The sequence below is a fragment of the Pezoporus occidentalis genome, unplaced genomic scaffold (genome assembly GCF_034315485.1).
Source record: "Pezoporus occidentalis ecotype Australia unplaced genomic scaffold, CSIRO_AGI_Poc_V1 ctg11, whole genome shotgun sequence".
Classification (NCBI taxonomy): Eukaryota; Metazoa; Chordata; class Aves; order Psittaciformes; family Psittacidae; genus Pezoporus; species Pezoporus occidentalis.
Window position 1 is genome coordinate 2478249 of NW_026912886.1, and position 22158 is coordinate 2500406.

General features: G+C 38.5%; 1 protein-coding gene across 3 annotated transcripts in view; it reads right to left on the reverse strand.

Annotated features, from left to right (window-relative positions):
• The window catches only part of TJP1 (tight junction protein 1), a 193256-nt gene that overhangs the window by 43321 nt on the left and 127777 nt on the right, over positions 1 to 22158 (reverse strand). For all 3 annotated transcript variants that reach the window (XM_062626921.1, XM_062626932.1, XM_062626910.1), the window contains one exon: positions 169 to 225. In XM_062626921.1, coding sequence (XP_062482905.1) covers positions 169 to 225 — 57 coding nt within the window. The remainder of the gene's footprint in view (positions 1 to 168; positions 226 to 22158) is intronic.

Genomic DNA, 22158 nt, shown 5'->3' on the forward strand with positions numbered 1-22158 from the left:
AGAAATACAGTACTATCACATGAAGCTTTTACAACACTTCTAAATTTAAAAACAAAAAATATGACAGTTTCCTTTTCTTTTACTTCCTGACACCTGGCTTTTTCCTATTGTTTTCAAAAGCTACCAGTATCCTGCGTTAGGCAGACACAACCAATTGTATGAACTTACCCTGTGAAGAGTCACTGTGTGTTGTTCCCATATAGCTGTTTCTTCCATTGTTGTGCTCTAAGGAGAAAAAAGAACCCAAAGATTAGACTCACTGTCAATCGCTATACTAAAAGACTATATAATACCACAGAAACTTACACTCTTTAATATTCATGTTGAATAGCTACCGAGAAGTAGGGCTAGCTCATTCGTTACACATTTCCTGTCTTTGTATGTCACATCTGAACTTCCCGTGCTCCCAGGGAAGTGGGGCAAGGGTAATAATAGGCAAAATAGATTTCTAACCATTATGTATTTCAGAACTTGAAGTTATAAAGATGTTTAAAGGGAAGGACTACAAGAACAATTTGTGATGTAGGCTCTCTTGCTTGCTCAGTTAAGTGGATTAAGTAAATGAAGCTGGTCCAAAGCCCACTTTCCATTTTCCACTGTGATCAGTTGTATTTGTATTCTAACTTACATACTTCATACTTTTTTGAACATACTCTTTTTGCGTGTTTTAGCCGTACAAAGAATACCACTAATTCATGGATGCCCAGCTATAGTTTGCAGTACCTGTGCTACTGTATTATGCACACAAGTCCCATTTAACAGACTCCACAGTTTAGAACAGGCTAATTTCTTTGGTGCACAGTAGCACTGCAGAAATAACATGGTCCTCTTTAAGGGAACTAAATTAAACAGTAACATTATAACAATATTTACATACCTACATTTCTGCTTCAAAGAGCAGACATTTGCACTACTTAATGTGCCACCACAGGCAAACACTGGAAAGGACAAGATGGCTTGAGGAAGGAAAACTAGCAGAGCCAAAGGCTTGAAAATGGGCAGAAAGGCAGCAGAAAATACAAAGCAAACAGCATTGAAGTCTCCCACTCTAGTACTGTACATTTTCTACCTTTCCAGAGGGCGTTCCCAGTGTTTTGCTCCTTACTCTCCCCTCTCACAAGCAAGCAATCCACTAACTAAGGAACAGAATCAGAACACAAACATCTCAATCTCAACAGAAACAATGTGAGAGTGTTTAAAGTTTACCCTTGTTTCAGTTACTGTAACTCAGCCACTACAACAAAAGAGTAGTCCTAACTTTTAATCCAGTCCTGTACTGTAACAGGGAACAGCAGCTGGAGTGCTACTCTCACAATCAATAGCTCCGAAATCTTGATGCAATTTTGTAACATCAGAATTTGCAACCAGGTTTAAATAGCGAGCTCTTCTTGTGACCCCAATGTGCTACATTACTGCTAATTTCTTTTTCAGGATTTGCTTCTGCTGGAAGTGTTGATGCAACTTAATTGGGCTATACTTCATTCAAGCGGCTTTTGTTCCCCTCCATTCAATACCAAATGTTACTCCTTTGCATTACAAATTGATTCAACTCCACCCCAGAATTAGATTATTTCTCCAGCTTTTTAGAAGTAGACCAGATATATATTAAAACAGTAATGATTTACACAGAGCCACCTCTGAAACAAAACAGAATGTTTAGCTTGCTAAAAACTGTTAATGAATACTGATTTTCTTCCCTATTCCTGATGCTCTCATTCTGTCTTATTTTTGGCAAGAACTTCTCAGTCTGAACATCTTGTCAACAAGTGAAGAATTATCTCTGCAAGTGAACTTCTGAAAGAAAGAACTCTAAGTAGCTCCTATTAAAAAAAAGCAACACCAATCTAAAAGACTGCAAAAAAAGCGCAGTTCACATTTTTATTGAAATACGTTGTTTCATTTCTATCTGAGATTATCAACAAGTTAACCCGACTCGCTCACTGACTGCATTTGTCCTGGCAATGCCACCCAGGTACAATGCTCCATCAGCAAAGGCACTTTTGCACAGCACAGTTTTGAGCTACTTAGCTAACAGCACCAGATTTCAATGGTTCCAAGTTCTTCTGCCTCACTGTTGACTCAGTACACAGGGCATGGTGCAAACACACCAACTGGTCCTGGGTATGGCAAAGCCTGATAAAACACAGTTTAACCAGCTAAGCACTCCTCCCACTGGATCTGAGAGAGCTTGTGATCTCAGAGTTGGAGTAGGATAAGATAACAAAAACAGCTAACCAATGACTAAGAAAAAGGAAGTGACCTACATAACATGCCTTTAAGAACTGTAAGAAGACTTACTACCTCACAAAACAGCAAGACAAACCCTGAAAAACCACTCACATAATCTCTTCCTAAAACTGACCAGGGTGTTCACTCCTCAATTGACTGACCCTGCCTGCCATTTTTAATGGCTTTTCCCTTTCTGCAGAAACTCAAGTCTTTCCATATTCTTTGCTTGTTCTTCTCCATCTTCTTGTTCATACTATCTCCTCCACTCATCTATTGCTATTACCTCCCCTACATTTTTACCAATACGTTCATTTCAAATTCACAAGACTTGGAAACTTCAAATATCCATTAGCTAAACAGACAACCAAGTGGTATGCTATTTTCATTCTTTCCGCATGCCCAAATACCAATCAAGAACAGTGAAAACAGTTCAAAAGCAGCCTGAGGTAAGTTGTTGGCTTTGACACAAACTGCTTACGTTAGTTTCTCATCTGTAAAGAACTGCATCACTCACAAGGCAAAGTTTGATGAAGACATGAGAAGGTACTGACCCTACTAAGTATTAACAACTGAGGCAGAGGAGCTAGTTTGCACCACCACCAGCCGAGGTCCCTGCTGTGGTGCTGCTCTTAGACCATGCTCACAAAGTGCTCTACATTTCATGCAGCCTTTGAATTTCAGGAATCTTGTAAGGACTTCATTCCAAAGTCTCTGGAAATGGCAGACACTGCTTGTAATTAAGGGGTACAGACAGAGTAGTTCTGCAGTGTTAGTGCCAGAGCCCCACTGACTGCTGGTGCCAAGCTTGCTATCCCAAATAAGGTCACTCACCACTGATTTAGGGGAAGTCAAGATGACTCAGCAGGAACTGAAAAATACATACAGCCTAGTACCTCAGAAACTAGGAATGTGTGAGAATACTAAGATGATACAGTTTAGGGTTAGAGTAACTGAACAGAGACCATTAAGTATCTCTGAAATGCAAGTGAAGAACTGACAGCATTTGGAACTTTGCAAACTCCAGATACTATTATGTATGGTTCTTTACACATATAAAAATAACAGAAAGAGAATAATGGTATCATGACTTCAGTGTTGGAAAAAAAAAAAAAAAAATTATGCTTGTGCTTCAAGAGTTTTCTTAAGCTCATGTTAAACACCATTATACAGCCAATTTGTAGCATTCCCAGCTCTGTATATGGCAAAAGGATGTGTTTGCAGGCTGTTTCTTGGTTTTGTTTTCTCACTAAGGGCAGTGAGATTAATACATTCTCAGAGAAAATCATATTTAGGGATCTAACTTACAACAGGCAGATTTTCAGGTCTTCCTCTGGCCAGTGCAAGAGTAATGTACCATGGAAAGTGATAAAGTACTTTTTGTATCTTTACAAACCTAATTTTGCAGATCAGCATTGACAGCAGTACTGCAGACAATAAAATGAAGCAACTACTTCTGCTACCTCAGGGGGCATATTGTTTCTATTCTCCACAAAATACAATAGAGAGGAAAGCTATCTATCTGTGACAGATACAAGCCTCTGCTCTAACCCTTTCAACTACAACAAGCAAACTACAAAAAAACTGAACCACCAGATTACAAATTTAACTAAAGAACACTACCTTTGCTCCGAAGTGTGCAGCCTCATGTTACAGCTTTTGCGCACTCCTTACTTCCAATAAAATACCAATGTCTAAAACCATTCCTATTTGTCTTGATAAAAATCACAGCAACTTTGAGAAATAGCTTTCTTATTCAAGATATGAAAAAAAGATAAAATAGAACTGGTAAGGGGCTGTATCAAAAGAAGGAACTAAGTTTAGATTTAGTGTTGGTCTCTTCAGAAAGACAGCAGACATTCATACGCCTTATTTATCTTGCTGCATTTCTATTTGGCTTCTATAATTAATTCTCTATTATTCTTTGGAAGCCCACACCAGCAGTGGGATGCTACTTAACTTAGAAGTTTTAAAGGTTAAAATGCAAAATCATTACACTTTGATTGCACTTATGGGAACAAGAATTAAAAGTGCTTAATGCAAAAAGTAGTATCTGCAACTGTCACAAGAATTTCTGCAGGTTTGTTGGGTATCTTGAAGATATTTAACATTCATTAAAAAAATTAAAAAAATCAAAGTCAATATCCAAAACAAACAGCTTCCTGAGGAAGTTCAGAGAAGAAAACAATCTTCCTCAGCCAGCCCAAAGCAGGGAATGAAGAGGCAATTCCCGCCCTCCAGCATCTTTTAGCACTCAGCTGGAGCACTGTTGCTTCCAACACCAACCAAGATGACCTCCTACAGATACTCCCCTTTTTCATTGCCTAATTAAACTACAGACACCTTAAAATTCCAACAGCTTTCCTTCAACTCTCTTGTAACAAAAGCCTTCAGCTCACAGAAAAAAAAAATAACAAAAAAAAAAATCAATTTTTTAACAGCCGTTCCTCTGCAATTAGTGCAATGAAGACAGAATCCTACTGTAAGATTGATTTTATCAACTGAGAGCTTTATCTTACAGAGTTTTTATACAACATATGCAATGCACCACGTTTACTCTCCAGAGCACCTTAAGAGATATTTGAGCTATTTCAAGTACTGGAAGCCAACTACTACAGCAAGTGTAGCCAAAAAGCAGGGTACTCCAAGGTAGGAAAAACACAGCAATATGCACACTGTAAAAAATGGGCGTTTGCATTCAGAACTGGGATATCTCTGCACTAGACCTTGCAAGCAGCCTACATCCTTGACTTTTACATAATCATCCCTCTTTGCAAGCAGGAAAGACTATTACCCTAAATGTATTTTTGAGGAAAGACACACTAAGAGATAGGACAGAACAGCTCAGGGACTGCTGCAGAGACAAACAACATGCACCTGATGCTATTTAATTATGTCTTTTACACACCAATGCTAAATGGAGCAGAAACATCCACTAAAGCATCTTCTTGGGAGACCTTTATGATATAAAAAATAAAAAAACAACCAAACAAAAAAAATAACCCCCACCAACAAACAAACAATAAAAAAAAAAACACAGCAACAAACCCTCCACAAAACTCATTCATTACTGAAACTGAGAAACCAGTCATCAATTTCACCTTCTGTCTAAATGCAGATCCATGGAAGCAACACTGACCATCTATTTTGGATACAGAAATGTTAACCTTATTCTCTCAAACAGATGTACTAAGCACCTTAAAGTTATACAGTGTGCATCACTCCTTTTTTCTATTTCTCACACTGTACAGGTCCCAAGCTCTAGTCAAGAATTCCAGTCCTCCCCAACACTTGTCTACGTTCAACAGGTCACCTCATGAAAAGCCTGTATTAAGAAAGACACCATTATTAAAGCAAGTCTTCGGATGACAACATGCAATGCAAGTTTAAAAAAGAAGAAACAAAAAACAAAACCAAAAAAACAAAACCACCACCAACAACAACCAATGAAAACCAACAAAACACATACAGACTTCTCAACACTTACTTAGATCAATGTATAGGCAGAAAGTCTGTCTCAGATAGTACATACCTACTGCTTGGACAACAGAAGGTATCTTTACATCATGAATAACAACCTTGAGAAGAAAAACTAGGACTAAGTTTATATATATATATGCATATTTTCAGCAATAGCTAGGTTCTTTCACCATTCTGCTCAATTCTCCCTATGCTTCCAGAACCACATGAAACTCCATGAAATACTAGCTTACTAAATACAATTTCCACTGCTTCCTGCTCTAAGATTCCCAAGATTACTTACTATATTTTCAACAAAAAATACCACACGCACAAGCATATGAAAGTCTCTTCTGTTAGTTTTCCTGAAGAATTTTTGTGTAAGACATTTTTGCTCAGACACTCTCACTCTGATTTCTGGGCAATATTCTCTTCAAACTGAAAAAAAGAACAGCCAGCTTGTTTTTTGAGGAAGACTTACTTTTCCAGAATGGTCTTTCAAGTCCAAGCCTCAACATATCACAGACAGCTCTCTGATCTCCTGGCATCATTAAACCTTTGTTGGTTTTGCTACTGCTCAATACAAAAACCAGTACACTTTCCTTCCAAAAAAAACACTGATCAAGAACAGAATGCAGAAATTTGGGGGGATATTACATTTTAGTGAAATAATTAAATATTGAATTATAGATCCAATTAAATCTGAGTATTTTTAGAAGTGTTTATGATACAGTAGTGAATTATCATATCCCTGAACAGCAGAAGGCTGACACTTGAGAATAAGATGGCAAAACAAACCAGAATTTAAGACTCAAACACATATACATCTCAAATGATCTTAGGTCAAGTTACTTCAGATGAAGAGTACTAGTCACACTATGGTAACAGTACCAGCCAGCAGCTAAGCAAAGCTTAAGAGTGTCATGATCTCTATGGCGTGGGAAAACTGTTTTAGAATTTGGGATCCTTGTCTGTTTTGCTTCTTTCCATTTTGCTTTCCAGCTGGCAATGAAATCATGCAGCATCACAAACTCTAAGTGCTGGCAAGCAGCATTTCACAGATCACGACTCCAGGCCAGTATGCTAGCAAAACAGAACAAAAGTCACAACAGAACAGAAAGGCTAAAAAGCAAAGTGGTAAACTGTGTGTACCCATGTTCATCATCATCCCATCCACCACCCCCCCCAGTGAAGTTGCCAAAAGGAAGCACAGGTAGCTTGCAGTTTGCTTTTTGTTTTACTTTGGTTTAAGCCTTTACCACATTGTCCCAGGTCAGTATTATTAGGACTTAGAGATTCCAAAATTAGAGTTTAGGTTTTAATATGTAATTGAAAGTATTTATCTTCTCTTATTTAAAGACGAACTTTAGGTCAGATTTTTTTTTCATGATTCAAAAAAAACCTACAAAAACCAACAAACCAACTTTAAGAAACGAAATGCAATACTTTAATTCTCTATATGTCAGGGTGCAACTTGAAAAGCACTTATTTTAGCGTAACTGCTTAAGCAGCACATGCTGCCTTCATGCGAGTTTCCACCTTCAAATATACCCTTCTCCCCCGTAGTATGCTTGTGCATGCTACACTTATGTATGCGGTCCTTTCTACACGTATCTGCTCCCCATCATCTCAACCCTGCTGACAGATGCTGCTAGCGGCACAGCCTGTAACCCAGCCTTGTTAATGTAAAAGCTCAAACTCCAGCGTTGTATCAGAGTAAAATAAGCTACAGTGAAGCATACAAGTGGAGTTCATTAAGCATACACAGCTGTGATCACAGTTTCACAGCAGTTGACAACTTGGAATGCCAAAACCCAATTATGAATTACCTGCCTCGTTGCTTTGTTTTAAAACCACAGGGGCAGGCTGGCCAGGGAAGCTGTGGAATTTCCATCCTTGGAGGTATCCAAGCCTCAATCAGACAATAACCCAAGCAACCTGCTGTTGCTGAACCTACTCTGAGCATGGGGCTGGAGTAGATGATGTCCAGAGCTCTCTTCTGACCTTGCTGTTCTGCACCTATTCTATAAAACAGCTGTAGTGAGAACTGGTTTGAGCAGAGGGCTGGGCTAGCTGATCTCTGGAGTCCCAACTTTAAATCTGTGATTCTATGCAAGTCATTTCCAGCACATTCCTGAAACCAAACCCAGTCATCCAACTGCAGCCACAGTCTCCATCCCTGCTCATAGATGCAGCTTGGTGTTTACCACTTAGTTAAGAACATTAGCTGAATTCTGCAAGTATGGGTTGTTGTTTTTTTTTTCCCCTTGGTGGAGAAGAGCAGCACAGCATCAGTACCCACATGAAGCATAATCATAGTGTATTAGTTTTATATAAGAAACCTCATGTACGTGACCATTGTTTTTTAAAGCCAAAAGGCTCACAAGTTTAAGAAATGGCCACCAAAAAATTACCAACATGAAGAGCAACCTCACTAAGTCAGAATGTCTCTTACATCGTTTCTAATTGGGAAAATCATAACCTAGTTACCAAGCACTGCACTGTACCACTTTTAGATCATTATATGCTAAAGCTCTGTCAAACAAGAGCCCCAGGATAGGCAAATACCATCCCACTAGAACAGAGCAGGACTGATTTTCCCCAAGATGCTACCCAAAGCTTTTAAGTTTCAATCAGACCAAATACGCTTTTTAAGAGCCTTGTATGACAGCCAAGTACAGATGCACAGTTATGGACTTGCCATCTTCCAGCTTGACAAGAAAACAACAGCACACATAGGTTAATGTCTCCTTAAAATGTCTGGTGTGTTAGGGTTTGGGTTTTTTGTTGGTTTTTTTTTTTGTTAATTTTGCAAGTTGTTTCACTTCAGAATATTTTCTTTGGGGGGGGGAGCATTGGAAAGTGTTTGTTTTTTTTTTTTCGGGGGTGAGGAAGTGTTGTCTGTTTTTTGTTGTTGTTTTCTAAAGCCTATACAGCCACAAGAATACATTTTTGTTTTGTGTTTAAGTGGTTTTCCCTACCCTGAACAACCACCCATATAGAGGTGGTATTTCTCCCCACTCCCAATTTGTGTAACTACCAGTTAAGAAGATTCAGTTTTAACAGCCACATAGCCGCTAGCACATCTGCAGAGCACATCACAACTCTTAAGCTCACATCAACTTTACACATTCAAAGGAAATAAGCTAAAAGGATACAAAAATGAGGGAGTTTAAACAGGAGGAGATGGCGAAAAATGTTAGATATTACAGCTCTTTTCGAAGAGTGACTTTGGTTAGAAAGGTATTAACTTCAGAGTAAGAGGTCAACAGCAACAGAGTTTGGTGTAAAAAGTGTGTAACAGAACACAAGGTTTTTGGTTTTTTTTTTTTTAAAGTGCAGTGTTAGTAAGTTGTGAGCAGAGAAAAAAGTAATGCAAGCAATTGAGGAAATGAGAATTACAGCATCATTGCAATACCCTCCTGGTCAGAGGCGAGGTCAGATTTGGACAGGAGGCCAAGGTAACAAATGCTACAGTAGTGATTAATGTTGGTGTGTCTGAAAGGATTATTCAACTACCAGCAAGAAAAACATTTCTGAACCATCCTATTAAGAACGCCTAGCTTTCTATTACTTGACCATGAAATGAAGTACTTTACCTCACTTTCTAAAACATACACCTTGAAGAGGGGAAAGAGTCATCTGTTTAAGAAGGCACAATTTAGTATGCTTTGATATTTCACTTCAAAATAATTAGTCTCCCTATTTATACACACAACATGAGACTGCTCCAGGATTTTCTTCCTGAAAACCTTCCTTTCTAAAGCTAACACATTAACTAAGTGATGAAGAAAAAACAATTAGCATGCTACAACTGCCCTTGAATCCAGTTACAAAACTGAATAATACAGCACCAACTCAAACCAGGCAATATTTTAACCTGAAGACGCAGAATGAAAAAAAAAAAAAACAACAAACACAAAACCTACATATAAAAAATATTAGTCAATACTACCAGTATTTAAATACTGAAGAATACAGTACAGGAGAGGAGATGAGTTCTTTCCTGTTCTATACCAAGCCATTACACAGCATTCAGTAGTTCACAGACCTACAGATGAACTCCCAAATCCCAAGGAGCATATTACTACATCTCATTTAACTATTTCATTTTCATCAGTCCTTTGCACCCTTTTGGTTTGTGTCGATATAATATAAATTGATTAACATTATCCACTAAAATAAGAAAAAATGAGGCGATTGTTAAAATTCAAAGGAGTGCCGGAAAGGGGTGAATGGGGTCCAAGAAAAAAAGATGGGTTGTTTTACTAAGTTGTGTGAACCAACTAGGCAGGTGTCCAACAGCGATGCAGAGTCAAGACATAGCAGCAAGAGACTCTAAGCAAACTCTGTCAGAATGAGCGTAAGGCATAAGGCAGCTTTTTTTCCAGAAACAGCAGCCTTCAGGCTGCTGCTTGAATATACAAAGGGTTAAGGAGCACCCAAAGTCTAAGCTTGAGGCTACTCTTACCCTCAGGACAGAGTGTCTCTTACTTGCAAAGCTGCCCTGAACTGAATCAAAAATTCAGTCTGGCATTGGTGATGGCTTTTTTGAGGTGGAAAAGGAATAGGCAAAAAAAGCAGCTAACAAATATAAGTCTTCTCTGGTGGGTTATATTGACTATGAATACAGAAGCATATATAACACCACACATGCAATTACTTTCATAGCCCTAGCTGCTTTATAGTGTGTAACAAACAATTGCCAGTTATAGAGTAGGACTTTTTTTATGTAAGCTTAATCCTGGCTATAAGATATCTGAAGGATATGGATGTTTCTTTTCAGAAAGCAGAAGAAGATTCACTGCTACCCAAGCAAGACTTAAGAAACATGTTTTTCTACCATCTAATTTATTATCCTTTCCCTCTAAGTGATCTGCTTCCTTCTCTTCAGGAGCCAGGGCCAACAACATCAGCTCCAGAAGAATCTGTAAGCAAGGAAGAACCAGTAAGACATATCCACACTTCTTTCCCTTCCCTTAAAAGGACACACAGCATTAACAGGAATGCCCCTGCCACCCAAAATAAGCCAGAAACATCTTTTTACTTACATTGCAAAGCAGACCTGAGGAACCGCCAGCACCAACAGCTGCCCTGATTACAATCCTCTGATGTCCTATTGGCAACAATCCCACCACTGCCTTTCTCTATACCAGTGGTTCACAACTTTTGCCAATTTGCAGACTTTTTAAAAGAAGTTGAATGCAAATCACATATATTAAATTTAAGCTAAACAAAGGAGGCCTTTTTTTAAAAACACTGTGTCCTGGGGTTTGGGGGCTTTCTCTTTTGTAAACTGCATCCCTACCCCCACAACAAGTAACTATGAACTTCTACGAATCCTAGGCTGAAGAAGTCCTCTGTCCATTTCTCACTGAGCCAGGAGACAACACTCTCCCTCTCTCTCCTTCTGAAGCCAGGGTAGAAGAGACACTGGCTGCAGTCACTAGAACAAAACGACAGAGTAATTACTGGACAAGAAGTTTTACACAGACTTCAAATTAAACTCTGTAGGTATCCAGGTGTACATAACCATCATGCCTTTTCCCATCCAACAGAGATACAGTTAGGATTTTTCCTTTCCTGTTTGCAACATCAAAGCAGAGGAAGGGAAAGGGAATTAAGAGAGATGCAGAAGAGCATTAACTGTTAACTAGAACAGAACTCCCTTAGCAGCATGTTACATTTATGCATACAAAGCACAACAGTGCACTTCGAAACCGGTAAAATACCCTCTTCTCATGAAGAGCCATTTAGTAGACTGAGAATTATCTGACCACTGTAGGTGAACCAGAACTTCATTTTTATGTTAAAATCATCAAATTTAGAAACATTTGTAAAGAATTGCCAAAAATTAACATCTTCCAGATCTAATAGCTTGAACGCCTTTCTTCTGCAGTTTAAACTTTACCTGCTTCCCCAGTAGAACATTCAGGGTGATAAAGTAAAACTAAAAGTACAGGTCCACCAAAGGAAAAAAGCACCACAACCAAAAAGCCTAAGGTTAACCTTAAAAAAGGTCACAAAGCCACATCTGTATTTACATCAGCAATTAAAAATAAACTCCTTTAAGTGGAACAAAGTGCCTCACCAGCAGCTTTAACCACATGACACTAACTTTTCTTCCCACAATTTCAAGCATATCAAGAACACAGGATTATATTCTTAACCAAAACTGCATCATGTCCATCACCATTCTAGAATCCACATTCTCAGATAGATGAGAAGACTATGTAGGCAGAAATTATCTGGTCTATTTTAAAATATGCACCATGCTTCTACCAGAGCTGCATCTTCTAACTACCTGAAACTATATTTAAAAACAGATTCTTTGCAAACCCGAAGCTTACAAACAAGTGCAAACTTTCCCTTTTTGAAAGCTGTTCCCATTGAACTTAGACTTAAAAATTTGCAAGAGTCAACCTGACATTCAAGTTTACAAACTGAAAATCCACTTGTTAACACAACTTTAACCTCATCCCTTTATTACTCTAGCACTCTTTTTGGTACAGAAAGCAGCTCCACTGAACTTCTACATTCTTAACGTAATGTAGTCTAAGAAAATAACAAAAGGTTACAAACCAGTGGCAGTATTTGGTGTAAATTTTGATGTCTTTATCCATTTATCTTGCGTCTTCAAGCTCCACGTTCTAAAGCAAGTTAAGGCTTTAACTGACAAGAAAGGACACTGACTTGAAGAGTGACAAAGCTCAAAAAGAAGCAAGAAGAAAGACAGCAGAAATCCCACTTAGCTGTGTTCTTCCCCTCTGCATATAATTCCAATGTTAAAAAATAAATAAATTAAAAAAGCAGCAATCAACAACAGAAGCGCTTCCACACCCCACACCCTCACCCTACTTCAGACAACTCTTGAAGGGGAAGGTGCACTTTAAAATGTTGCAATTGAATTTCACAGCTAAACTTGAGTTCTTTCAAAAGCAAAACTTCTTATCCTCTTTGGGTTCTGTACCACACTCTACAGTTCTACGGTTCTACGATTCCATTAGCATGTGCCAACTATCAGCTTGCGTATTCACATGATCATGCTGGTGTAATTTTTTCCTTGACAGTACACTGTGACAGAACCCTAGGACAGTTAGGGTCAGAAGATCATCTAGTTCCAACCCCCCTGACATGGGCAGGGACGCCTCACACTAGACCACATTGCCCAAAGCTCTGTCCAACCTGGCCTTCAACACTGCCAGGGATGGAGCATTTACCACTTCTTTGGGCAACCTGTTCCAGTGCCTCACCACCCTCACAGTAAATAATTTCTTTCTTATATCTGACCTAAATCTCTCCTGTTTAAGCTTGAACCCATTACCCCTTGTCCTATCGCTACAGTCTCTAATGAAGAGTCCCTCCCCAGTATCCCTATAGGCCCCCTTCAGAAACTGGAAGGCTGCTATATGGTCTCCCACAGCCTTCTCTTAAGACTCAGTGCTCTCAAGCCATATTTACTCTCAAAAGACCAAAAACAACACATACAATGCCATATCAATAATGCAGATCATTGATGAGCATAGTTAATTTACTTCAATATTGAGACCAACAGCACTGCAACACTTCAGGCAAGTATAAAGTTTCTGCCAGGTTTAACTTCTTCCTCCTAACTGGAAGGAAGGCTGTTGAAGAACATTATATGCACAACATCTTAATATCATTATTTCAAATAATCTACAGTCTGACATACCCACATAGTACACATCATCACATGAGTGTAATTATATGCAAACATTAGCCTTAAATAGTTTTCAAGAGCAGTATTTTAGACTTACTTATGTTTTCTTTATTTTTTTCTGCTGTTACAAGAACTGGGTACACACTTTTTCCAAGATGAAATCTGAGCTTCTCATGTAAGCAAGTGATAAGCACTGAAACACTCACAATTGTATCTGAAGTTTGCACTTGGAAGTCAGCCTAAACAAGCCTGATAAAAAGTTACAGCTGACTGAACTGAAAAGCATTTTTGCTCTTCGGTGGTCTCACTTTGCTGTTTTTCCATAACACATTTAAGGGACTCTTCCCTCACCAACAAAATTAGTCTACTCCAGCACAAGTTAAAATAACATTTAGCATAAGCCTTTTGTATCAGCCCAAGAAAAAGTATCCAACATGACCAAAAGTAATGCTCATAATTAAATAAGCTTTAGTTACCTTCACGGACCTGTCCTCAAAACTGAGGAAGTAGGTCTGCACACCCTAAAAGAACTCACAAGACTCGGGGGGGGGGGGAGGCAAGGGTGCATGAGAGAAATTACTGAGATATTAAAGCTACAAGCAAAACCCAGTGAATACAGGCAGCAGTTTGACACCCACTGAGAACATCTGACAAGGAAAATCTAGATATAGCAGCACTGTAACCAATATTAGAAGCTTTCTGTTGGCATGCTGAACAGCGGAACATCACTACATTTTTAGGAAAACTGCCATTACAGTTAAACTACTGATGGCCTCCCTATCTATACAGGCCTAAGGAGCTACCTTTGCTTTCAGCCTACGAAGCTATCGATAGCTATACAAACACACATCACCAAAATTATCTTCTATAGCAGTCAACTTGATACCTTTTAGAAAAAAACACAAAACGAATTACTTATGTTCCAGTATGTTGTTCTGATTTGCACAGATAAGACTGATAAAGTGAAGAATCCAAAACTAATCACTACATGAACGCATGACTATAAATTAACAGTGGATGTCACGGCTTCAGTGTAACTCCGAAATAAGAATGAACTATGCAATAACTAACACAAACAGGGAGGCTACAGGCTTAGACTTATGAGAAGCTGCTTTCTCCCTAGGTAACCATCATTTTTATTATTGCTATCCAAGCTATGATGGAGATGACAAGCACATCGAATATTTCAGAAAGGTCTGAAAACAAAAAGACTAAAAATAGAATTCTATACATAACTACTCAGACATGCTACCCATCAAACCCACCTCTTAGCAAGTATTTCCCATCTGTGCTTAATGGGCAGATGTCTTTTTCATTTACACAGCACATTTTTTGCAATGAAAAATCATGAATGACATTCTAGCTCTTTATCTAACCAGCTGAAGAAGTAACTGGATAAGCTCTTGGTTAACAGCTGAAATGCCTGTATAATTTTGGCCAATGACCTGTTTATTTTAGGTTATAGCTACAGTTCATTCAACTGTTGCCCTAAAAAACTATCAAGTTAAATGTCAAAAAGAACCAGATACTGGGGAAAGAAAGAAGCAACTGAATCACCTACAGATGTGCAAAATGCAAAATGAGCTAGCTTTTTGGGGTTTTTTTTGGTTTTTTTTTTGGGGGGGGTGTTTTTTTTTGTTTTTTGGGGTGTTTTTTTTTTTTAGGAACATTTTCCTACATGAGTAGGAAACCTCAAGAGTTTAGCTGCAGTACATGCACAAATAGGATTCACAAGTCAGTCCAGTGGAAAATACTATCAGAAGGACACAGTTTACAGAGAAATCATTCAATCCAAAGTATTCTTTGGAAAGAAATCCCGAAGACTAAATAGGTGAGGATAAAAAACAGAGTGAATAAGTTAGTCACAAAGAAGAGATGAGACATAAAACAGTACTTCCAGCAAAAACAGTTGTAGTACAGCCTTTTTACATTAAAACCAGAATGGAGCAGCAAAAGAAAACTTACTGTAAGAGTGCTTTCAAAGCTTGACTGATTTAATATAAGTACCTTCATAGTCAAGCTAGTTCTCACAAATTCTAAGAGAAAATTAAGTGCGGCGACAACATCTAAATCCATTTATTGATTCAGTTGCATTTTCTCAACTAATTTTTGTAGGTTTGTCTTCCAAAGTCATTTGTTTTGAAATTTAACCCTCTAAAAGATACTCTAATGTTATCAACAAGTGCCTCACTGAGCCACGTAAATTGATCCAGGTTAACAAATGTTGAGCTGAGCCACAGAAAATCCTTTTCCTCTATGGAAGCTAAGGGGCAACTACAAAAATAATTGACTCTATACAACAAACAAACTTTCTTCCCCTACCAATCACTGCAAAGAGTGTAGACATTTTTATCCAAAATAGTAAGAAAATACTCACTACAGAATCACACTGTTCAGTTAGTTTCCCGCTATAAATTCCTCACTCATTGTGAGGTCTTCACTGCATTGCTACAGCAGGAAAAATACTCTACATTCTTCTAGAACTTCACATGTTTCACTGCACTGTTACTAGATGCTATTTAGTCAAATAACAAAAGCAATTCAAGAGATTGCTTCAAGAGATTTTAAGCACAGGGTGTGCATATTTTGCAGTTACCAGAAATGCAGTTAACACAGGTGAATACCTGTAGTTACACTCCCCACACACAAAGGGATAATGATGCCATGCTGCATGGGAGCAGCTCAGTCTTGGAATTGTAGAAAATATCATACATGATAAATACATATAATATCAATCATTTCCCATGTCTCAGCAGAACAGAACAGAAACATAAAGGATTTTTATCCAAACATACTCAACTCACACAGGCTTCAAATCCAAGATACAAGTAACCAACAGACTATATTAAATATAAATACATTCCCTGAAGTCAAAGGTTAAGTTGTGAATTGGTAAGCTTTGCTCTTCATGAGTAATGGTCTATTACGCTGCTTACTGTACACACATAGCTGAATTAGACATCCACTTCCCACAAACATCCAGCACCTCATTTGCAGTGAGAATACCAATTAAGCATCCCTGGCAAGCAAAAAAGAGTTTATCCTTGTAACCTTCTAGTCAGACTACTGCAATTAAACATTTTATACTTTTGGACTTATTTTTGCCTCTTCCCATGATCCCTGCAAGTCAGGCACCACCTGATCTAGCAGCTACTAATAAAATCAAAGAGATCACAAAAAAATTGAAGAGACTAAATAAAAAAAAAAAAAAGAAAATCAAGTCAGTTTCATTTCTGTTCATGTTCTAGTCCTGCTTTTAACACTGAAGAAGGTACTGGTATTATTGTTACCAAGTATGACGCCCAAGAAGCATCACAAAAGAAAGACTGGCTTCTTCCTAGTCTTTGCACGAATTCAAGAAAATGATTTAGACTTCAAACTTCTACTTCATAGATGCTGTATTTCAGAAAATTACTCTCGACTGTACTGGTCAACATCAATAAAGGACCACTGTTTTTTAATCCCTTCCCTCCCCTGCTTTGCTCGGTCACACACACTCTTTTCTCCCCCTAATCCACCCACTCTTTAAAGCCACATCAACTTTTCAAGGCTGATTGTTTGCAGCAGCTCTGCATAAACCAAATCTCTCACATGCACAACTATTTTTTGAAGTGAAAATTAACAGGAATACAATTTAAATGGAGACAAGTCGACAATTGGGCCCAGATAAGAACTGTGTGTGTAGTCAGCAGGGGAGAAGTGTTGTTATAGAAAATGGGGGCTAAAAGCATGGAATGAGAGCCAGCTTTGTTCACAGTCAGTAGCCTAAGTGCCTATCAGTCAGCAAAAGCATTTTTAAAACAGCTGCATCAAAGCTTTCTGCAAGTTAGTCAGCATGTGACAGGCCAGCACATTACAACAGTGCCACAGCAATCTCTGCATAATAGGAGTGCTCACAGTGACCTGAAAGGTCAGTGTTTTCAAGCATTCCAGTAATCTGTAAATTGCCTTGGCTTATCACTTGGAAGCAACATAATTGCACTGCTTGAAAGGCTAGGGCAGTAAAGACAGATTTTAGGTATTATGTTTTGGTCAGCTACATACTAACCTCTACACTGCAAGTATATCCAGGAAATACTGACTAACAATACAAATAAAAATAATGCAACATTAAAACATGGTTTTTTTTCTGATAGAAAAAAAAATATTTACTAGGTTTTGTAACAGTCTGTAGTATTTTATCAAGTCTAAAGATCTTTGAGGATTTCTTTTTATTTTTTCTAACAGATGTTCCAAAATCTTTAGTTTCTATAAAACTAATTTTTAAACACAGAAAGACTGAAACTACTGAGTAGATCAAAAGGTCCTCTACTGGAAGTTAAAAGCTAGAGAAAGCAAAATCCAGTTTCATACTAAAGCATTCAGTTGCATTTGAAAAATGGTATTTTCTGTAACAGAAAAGAGAACTTATTAGTGCCAGCTATAAACATCCCAAGCAACTGACTCACAGCAAAGCAAGGCCAGTCATTGACTTCACTCACTTTTTCTAGAATTTGAAAAGAAAAATTCGATACCTCAGTTTACCTACCTAACAAGATTAAAACCTCAGTATTATACATATATTACCTAACTATACATTATATAGTTGCCAACAGACTATTCAGGATTGTAGTAAGATTCGAACTATTTTAAACCCATTATTTCATAGAAACATCAACGGCTTGGGTTGGAAGGGACCTTAAAGCTCATTCAGTTCCAACCCCGTGCCATAGCCAGGGACACCTTTCACTAGACTGGGTTGCTCAAGATCCTATCCAACCCAGCCTTGAACACTGCCAGGGATGGAGCAGCTACAGCTTCTCTGGGAAACCTGTGCCAGCGCCTCACCACCCTCAGAGATTTTTTTTCCTAACAACTACTCTGAAACTCTTTCACTTTAAAGCCATTGCCCTTTGTCCTGTCACTACATGCACCCTTGTAAAAAGGGCCTCTCCAGATTTCTTCATAGGTCCCTTTAGGTATTAAAAAGGCCGCTCTAAGGTCTACACTTGCAGCCTTCTCCAGGCTGAGTAGCTCCAACTCTCAGCTTGTCTTGGTGATAGAAGTGCTCCAGCCTCTGACCATCTCTATGGCCTCCTCTGGAATAACTTCAGCAGGTCCAAGTCCTTCTTGTGTTGGTAACACTGGAGCTTAACACAGTACTCCAGGTGGGGTCTCACAAAAGCCAAGAAACCCTTCCCTCGACCAGCTGAACATACTTCTTTTGATGCACAGCGTACAGTTTACTTTCAGGGCTACCAGCATACACTGCTATTTGATTTCAAGTGCTTCTCTCCCGTCATGCACTACAGTACATAGCACACCAACCTGAATCACAAGGCTCATAGAAGAGGTTATATGCATTTGCACCTTATGGCATAGTTTACTTCACCCTGTCCCATGTAGCCCTTTTGCTGCACAGAAGACCACTGTCTGCTTACCCTACCACTACACACTAGCAAATCTATTTCTACTGCTTCACCCTAGGTGACTTCAAGCATTTGTCACTCACACATAAGGGAGTAAAACCAAAGACAAACACCAAGTACATCATGAAAATTCTCAATTTTACTTCACTCAGAGAAGAAGGGAAAAATCCCATACAACATTTCTCCAACTTGCTTTTGTTTGAAGTATGTTTATTATCAGTAACAACTTAAGGCATGATTGATTTTTTTTTTTTTTTGATGGAGACAGTCAATGTAATCTGAAGTTCAGGCTACCAAAATGCATGATCTAAATCTACCACAATCAACTTTAAAAGCCATCTCACGCCTGTTTGCATCTTAAACTACTATGCCAGCACAATTTGAAGCACAAGATAAGAATTTCACATTGTTGTCAGCCAAATTAAGTTTACAGCCAAAAAGACAGTCGTAGCATTATCAATATCCAACTGCCTTAAAAGTATCCTTGTAACGCTGGAAGTAGAAAAAATTACATAACCTCATACTTCAGATGGGAACCCATTTCATCAAGAATAAGATGGGTTCCTGGTAATAGCTAATTAGCATCAGTAGAGAAACTGGGACTACTGCACTAGTAGAGATGTTTCTTGGAACACTGACTCCCTTCTCCCAAAGTGAGCTGCAGTTTCTATTAGCTAGACAGCCATTCTCTTTTTTATTCTTCTTGGAATAAGGGGAACTGACACTAATTATCATTCAGGGGGTGAGAAGGGTTGCACCATTAGACCACTGGGTGGTGTTCCCTCTCCCCAGAAAAGGGGAGGCATATTGTGAAAGCAAGTAACTCTGAACTACCCCCTTTCTTAAGTAGTCTGTTTAGCTGGAAAAGAGGAGGACTCACCCTAAGCCATAACATGTCATTTATAAGAAATGTTTTCCGTTTTACAGGAACTGTTACTATCTTTTGAACTAATTCAAACTACCACGCTTCATACAACTGGGAGCATTTAGGTGAGTGCCTCCTCCCCCTGAAAATTCTCAGAAAGGTGAGCTCTTCACTTTACTTAACCTGTATTTCAGGTCCTACCTATATGAACAGTTAAGCCAGTATGAACAAAGACTTTCTGATTATGCTTGTTTTGTTGGCTATCTACACAAGACTTAGAGAAAGCACAGATATGCATTTTAAAGGATATAGCTTGCCAAATTATCCTAATAGTCAAGATTCTGCCCTTTCCCAGTTATCTGGGAATATGTTCAGATAAATCCTATAACTGAAGCAGAAACCCCAAATTAGTGCATGTGATGAATTCTATTATTCCCAAATGCAGCACAAAAAAGGATAAGCAGCAGGTGCATTTCAGCATGTTTTGTTTATAACTTGATTATTTCTCATCTGAAGTTTGCACTCCTATAGGTTTTGAAATACTACCATCTTGCTATGGAAGTTCTTACTATCTAGAATTTCTACATAAAAATCCAGTGTCCTTCACACTGTCCTTTATTTGCTTTAGCACTTAAAAGAGTTTTTTTATGATTTTCTTCTCCTCTCCCCACTGCCCTCAGCTCTCTTACAGAAAACAGAAATAAGCAAATGTGGTGGCGTGACAGCTACAAGAAATAATACTTCTGCAACTTGAGTAAAACATCTGTACTTTTTATTATGGTTCCTTCAGAGGTCAGGTCCAATACCATAATCTTCACTATTTTTAACAGCAGTTTTTAAATACAACTATGCAGTTAGTCTTGAGGAGCCAATTCTGTAAGTAAGGCTTAGTCATACAACACAAGGTTTCACAAAAATTATTTGGAGAGCCCAACCACCTCAGCTTCTGTTTCTTTCCTTGGGATGGCAAAGGCAAGAAAGAAGAGAGGCAATAAGTAGCTGATTCGGAATTAAAAACTATCTGACTGCCTTTGGCACTCTCTTTCCTTTTGTTCTATTCTCCTTCAAGTACCACCTTGCACTTTCATCCCTGTTTCTTTTCCCATCATAGCTCTCACTTTTGGCTTAGCTGGCAGAAGTTTGCACAAAAACTCAGGAGAAGCAGGCAAATACAACTAAAACAAACCAAACACACATCTTCCCTCCCAGTGAATCATAGAATGTTTTGGGTTGGAAGGGACCTTTAATATCATCTAGTTCCAGCCCCTGCTACAGGCAGGGACACCTACTAGACCAGGTTCCACAAAGCCCCCTCTGACCTGGCCTTGAAGGTTTCCAGGAATGGGGCCTCTTCAGGTAATGAAATAAGCCTATTTGAGAAACAGATGACAACTTTTCATTCCCAAGATTCTGGTATTCAAACAACTTAAGCACTGCACAGACCTAGCTATTCCAGCTTCCCCTTCTTAAGAGACATTACTCTATTGCAGTAATTTGGAACATGTCTGCTTATGTGTTCCTGAATCTTCACTGCTTGTGAAGATTAACTTCACCTGATGAACTCTTGGTACATCCATGAAGGAGAACACATTGACGTAAACATTTTCATTTTCAAAGATGGTTAAATACTGAGTGGCAAAGACTCTATTTTGCCAACACACGTAATATCAGAAGAACTGGGGAGGACAGGACAGGCAATGACAACTTCACAGTGATATAGTGCCTCTGCCATTTACTTCAAAAAATAACAGTGCATAGGTTTATACTATCATCACATAAGAAAGATCTGCTCCTGACTGCAACATAAACAAAAACTTAAAATTCTAATAAACCTAGTGGTATATGGTCAAGAAGCTTCCTATCTTCCCCCAATAGGATGACATTTCACAGCCCACTTACCACCTTACCTGTGATACCTATTTTTCAGTCTAAACAGTACTACTGCCTCTAAGAAATGCAAAATACAGGCTGCAAGATGAACAGACTAAATATTTAGAGCTGCATAATGACAGGGTATTCAAACAATTTTACTCATAGATTCCCTAATTCAAACCTTAGTAGTTTCCTGAGTAGCTCTAGGGGGCATTTACCATCTAATTACCCACAATAAACAAACTACAATGAACTGCCTGAGCAAAAATGGAAAAAATAAGTTGGCATACTACAGAGGGCTTCTACAGCACTGCATCCAATTCAGAAGAAGCACATTCTTATTTCATGCCATTAATATATTTTTTATAAACCTGCAGACCTGTATTGTATTCCCTAGCAAAAGGCTCCCCGTTTTAGAAGATTAATCCAGTCTACATAATCCATAGGGGGGCAAATCCCAAACAAAATGCAAGTCAGTTTAGTTCTCTCGTATGGAATTACCCTCCAGGAATTTCCATTCCTGCACAGCTGGGATATTAACAGAGGGGTTTATCCTGTATGCGATGGCCTGAATTTCAATTTTGAAAGAAACACAAGTTCTTTTGTCCAAAAGCCATGCCTTCAAGCTTGGCTTCAACATCTTAATA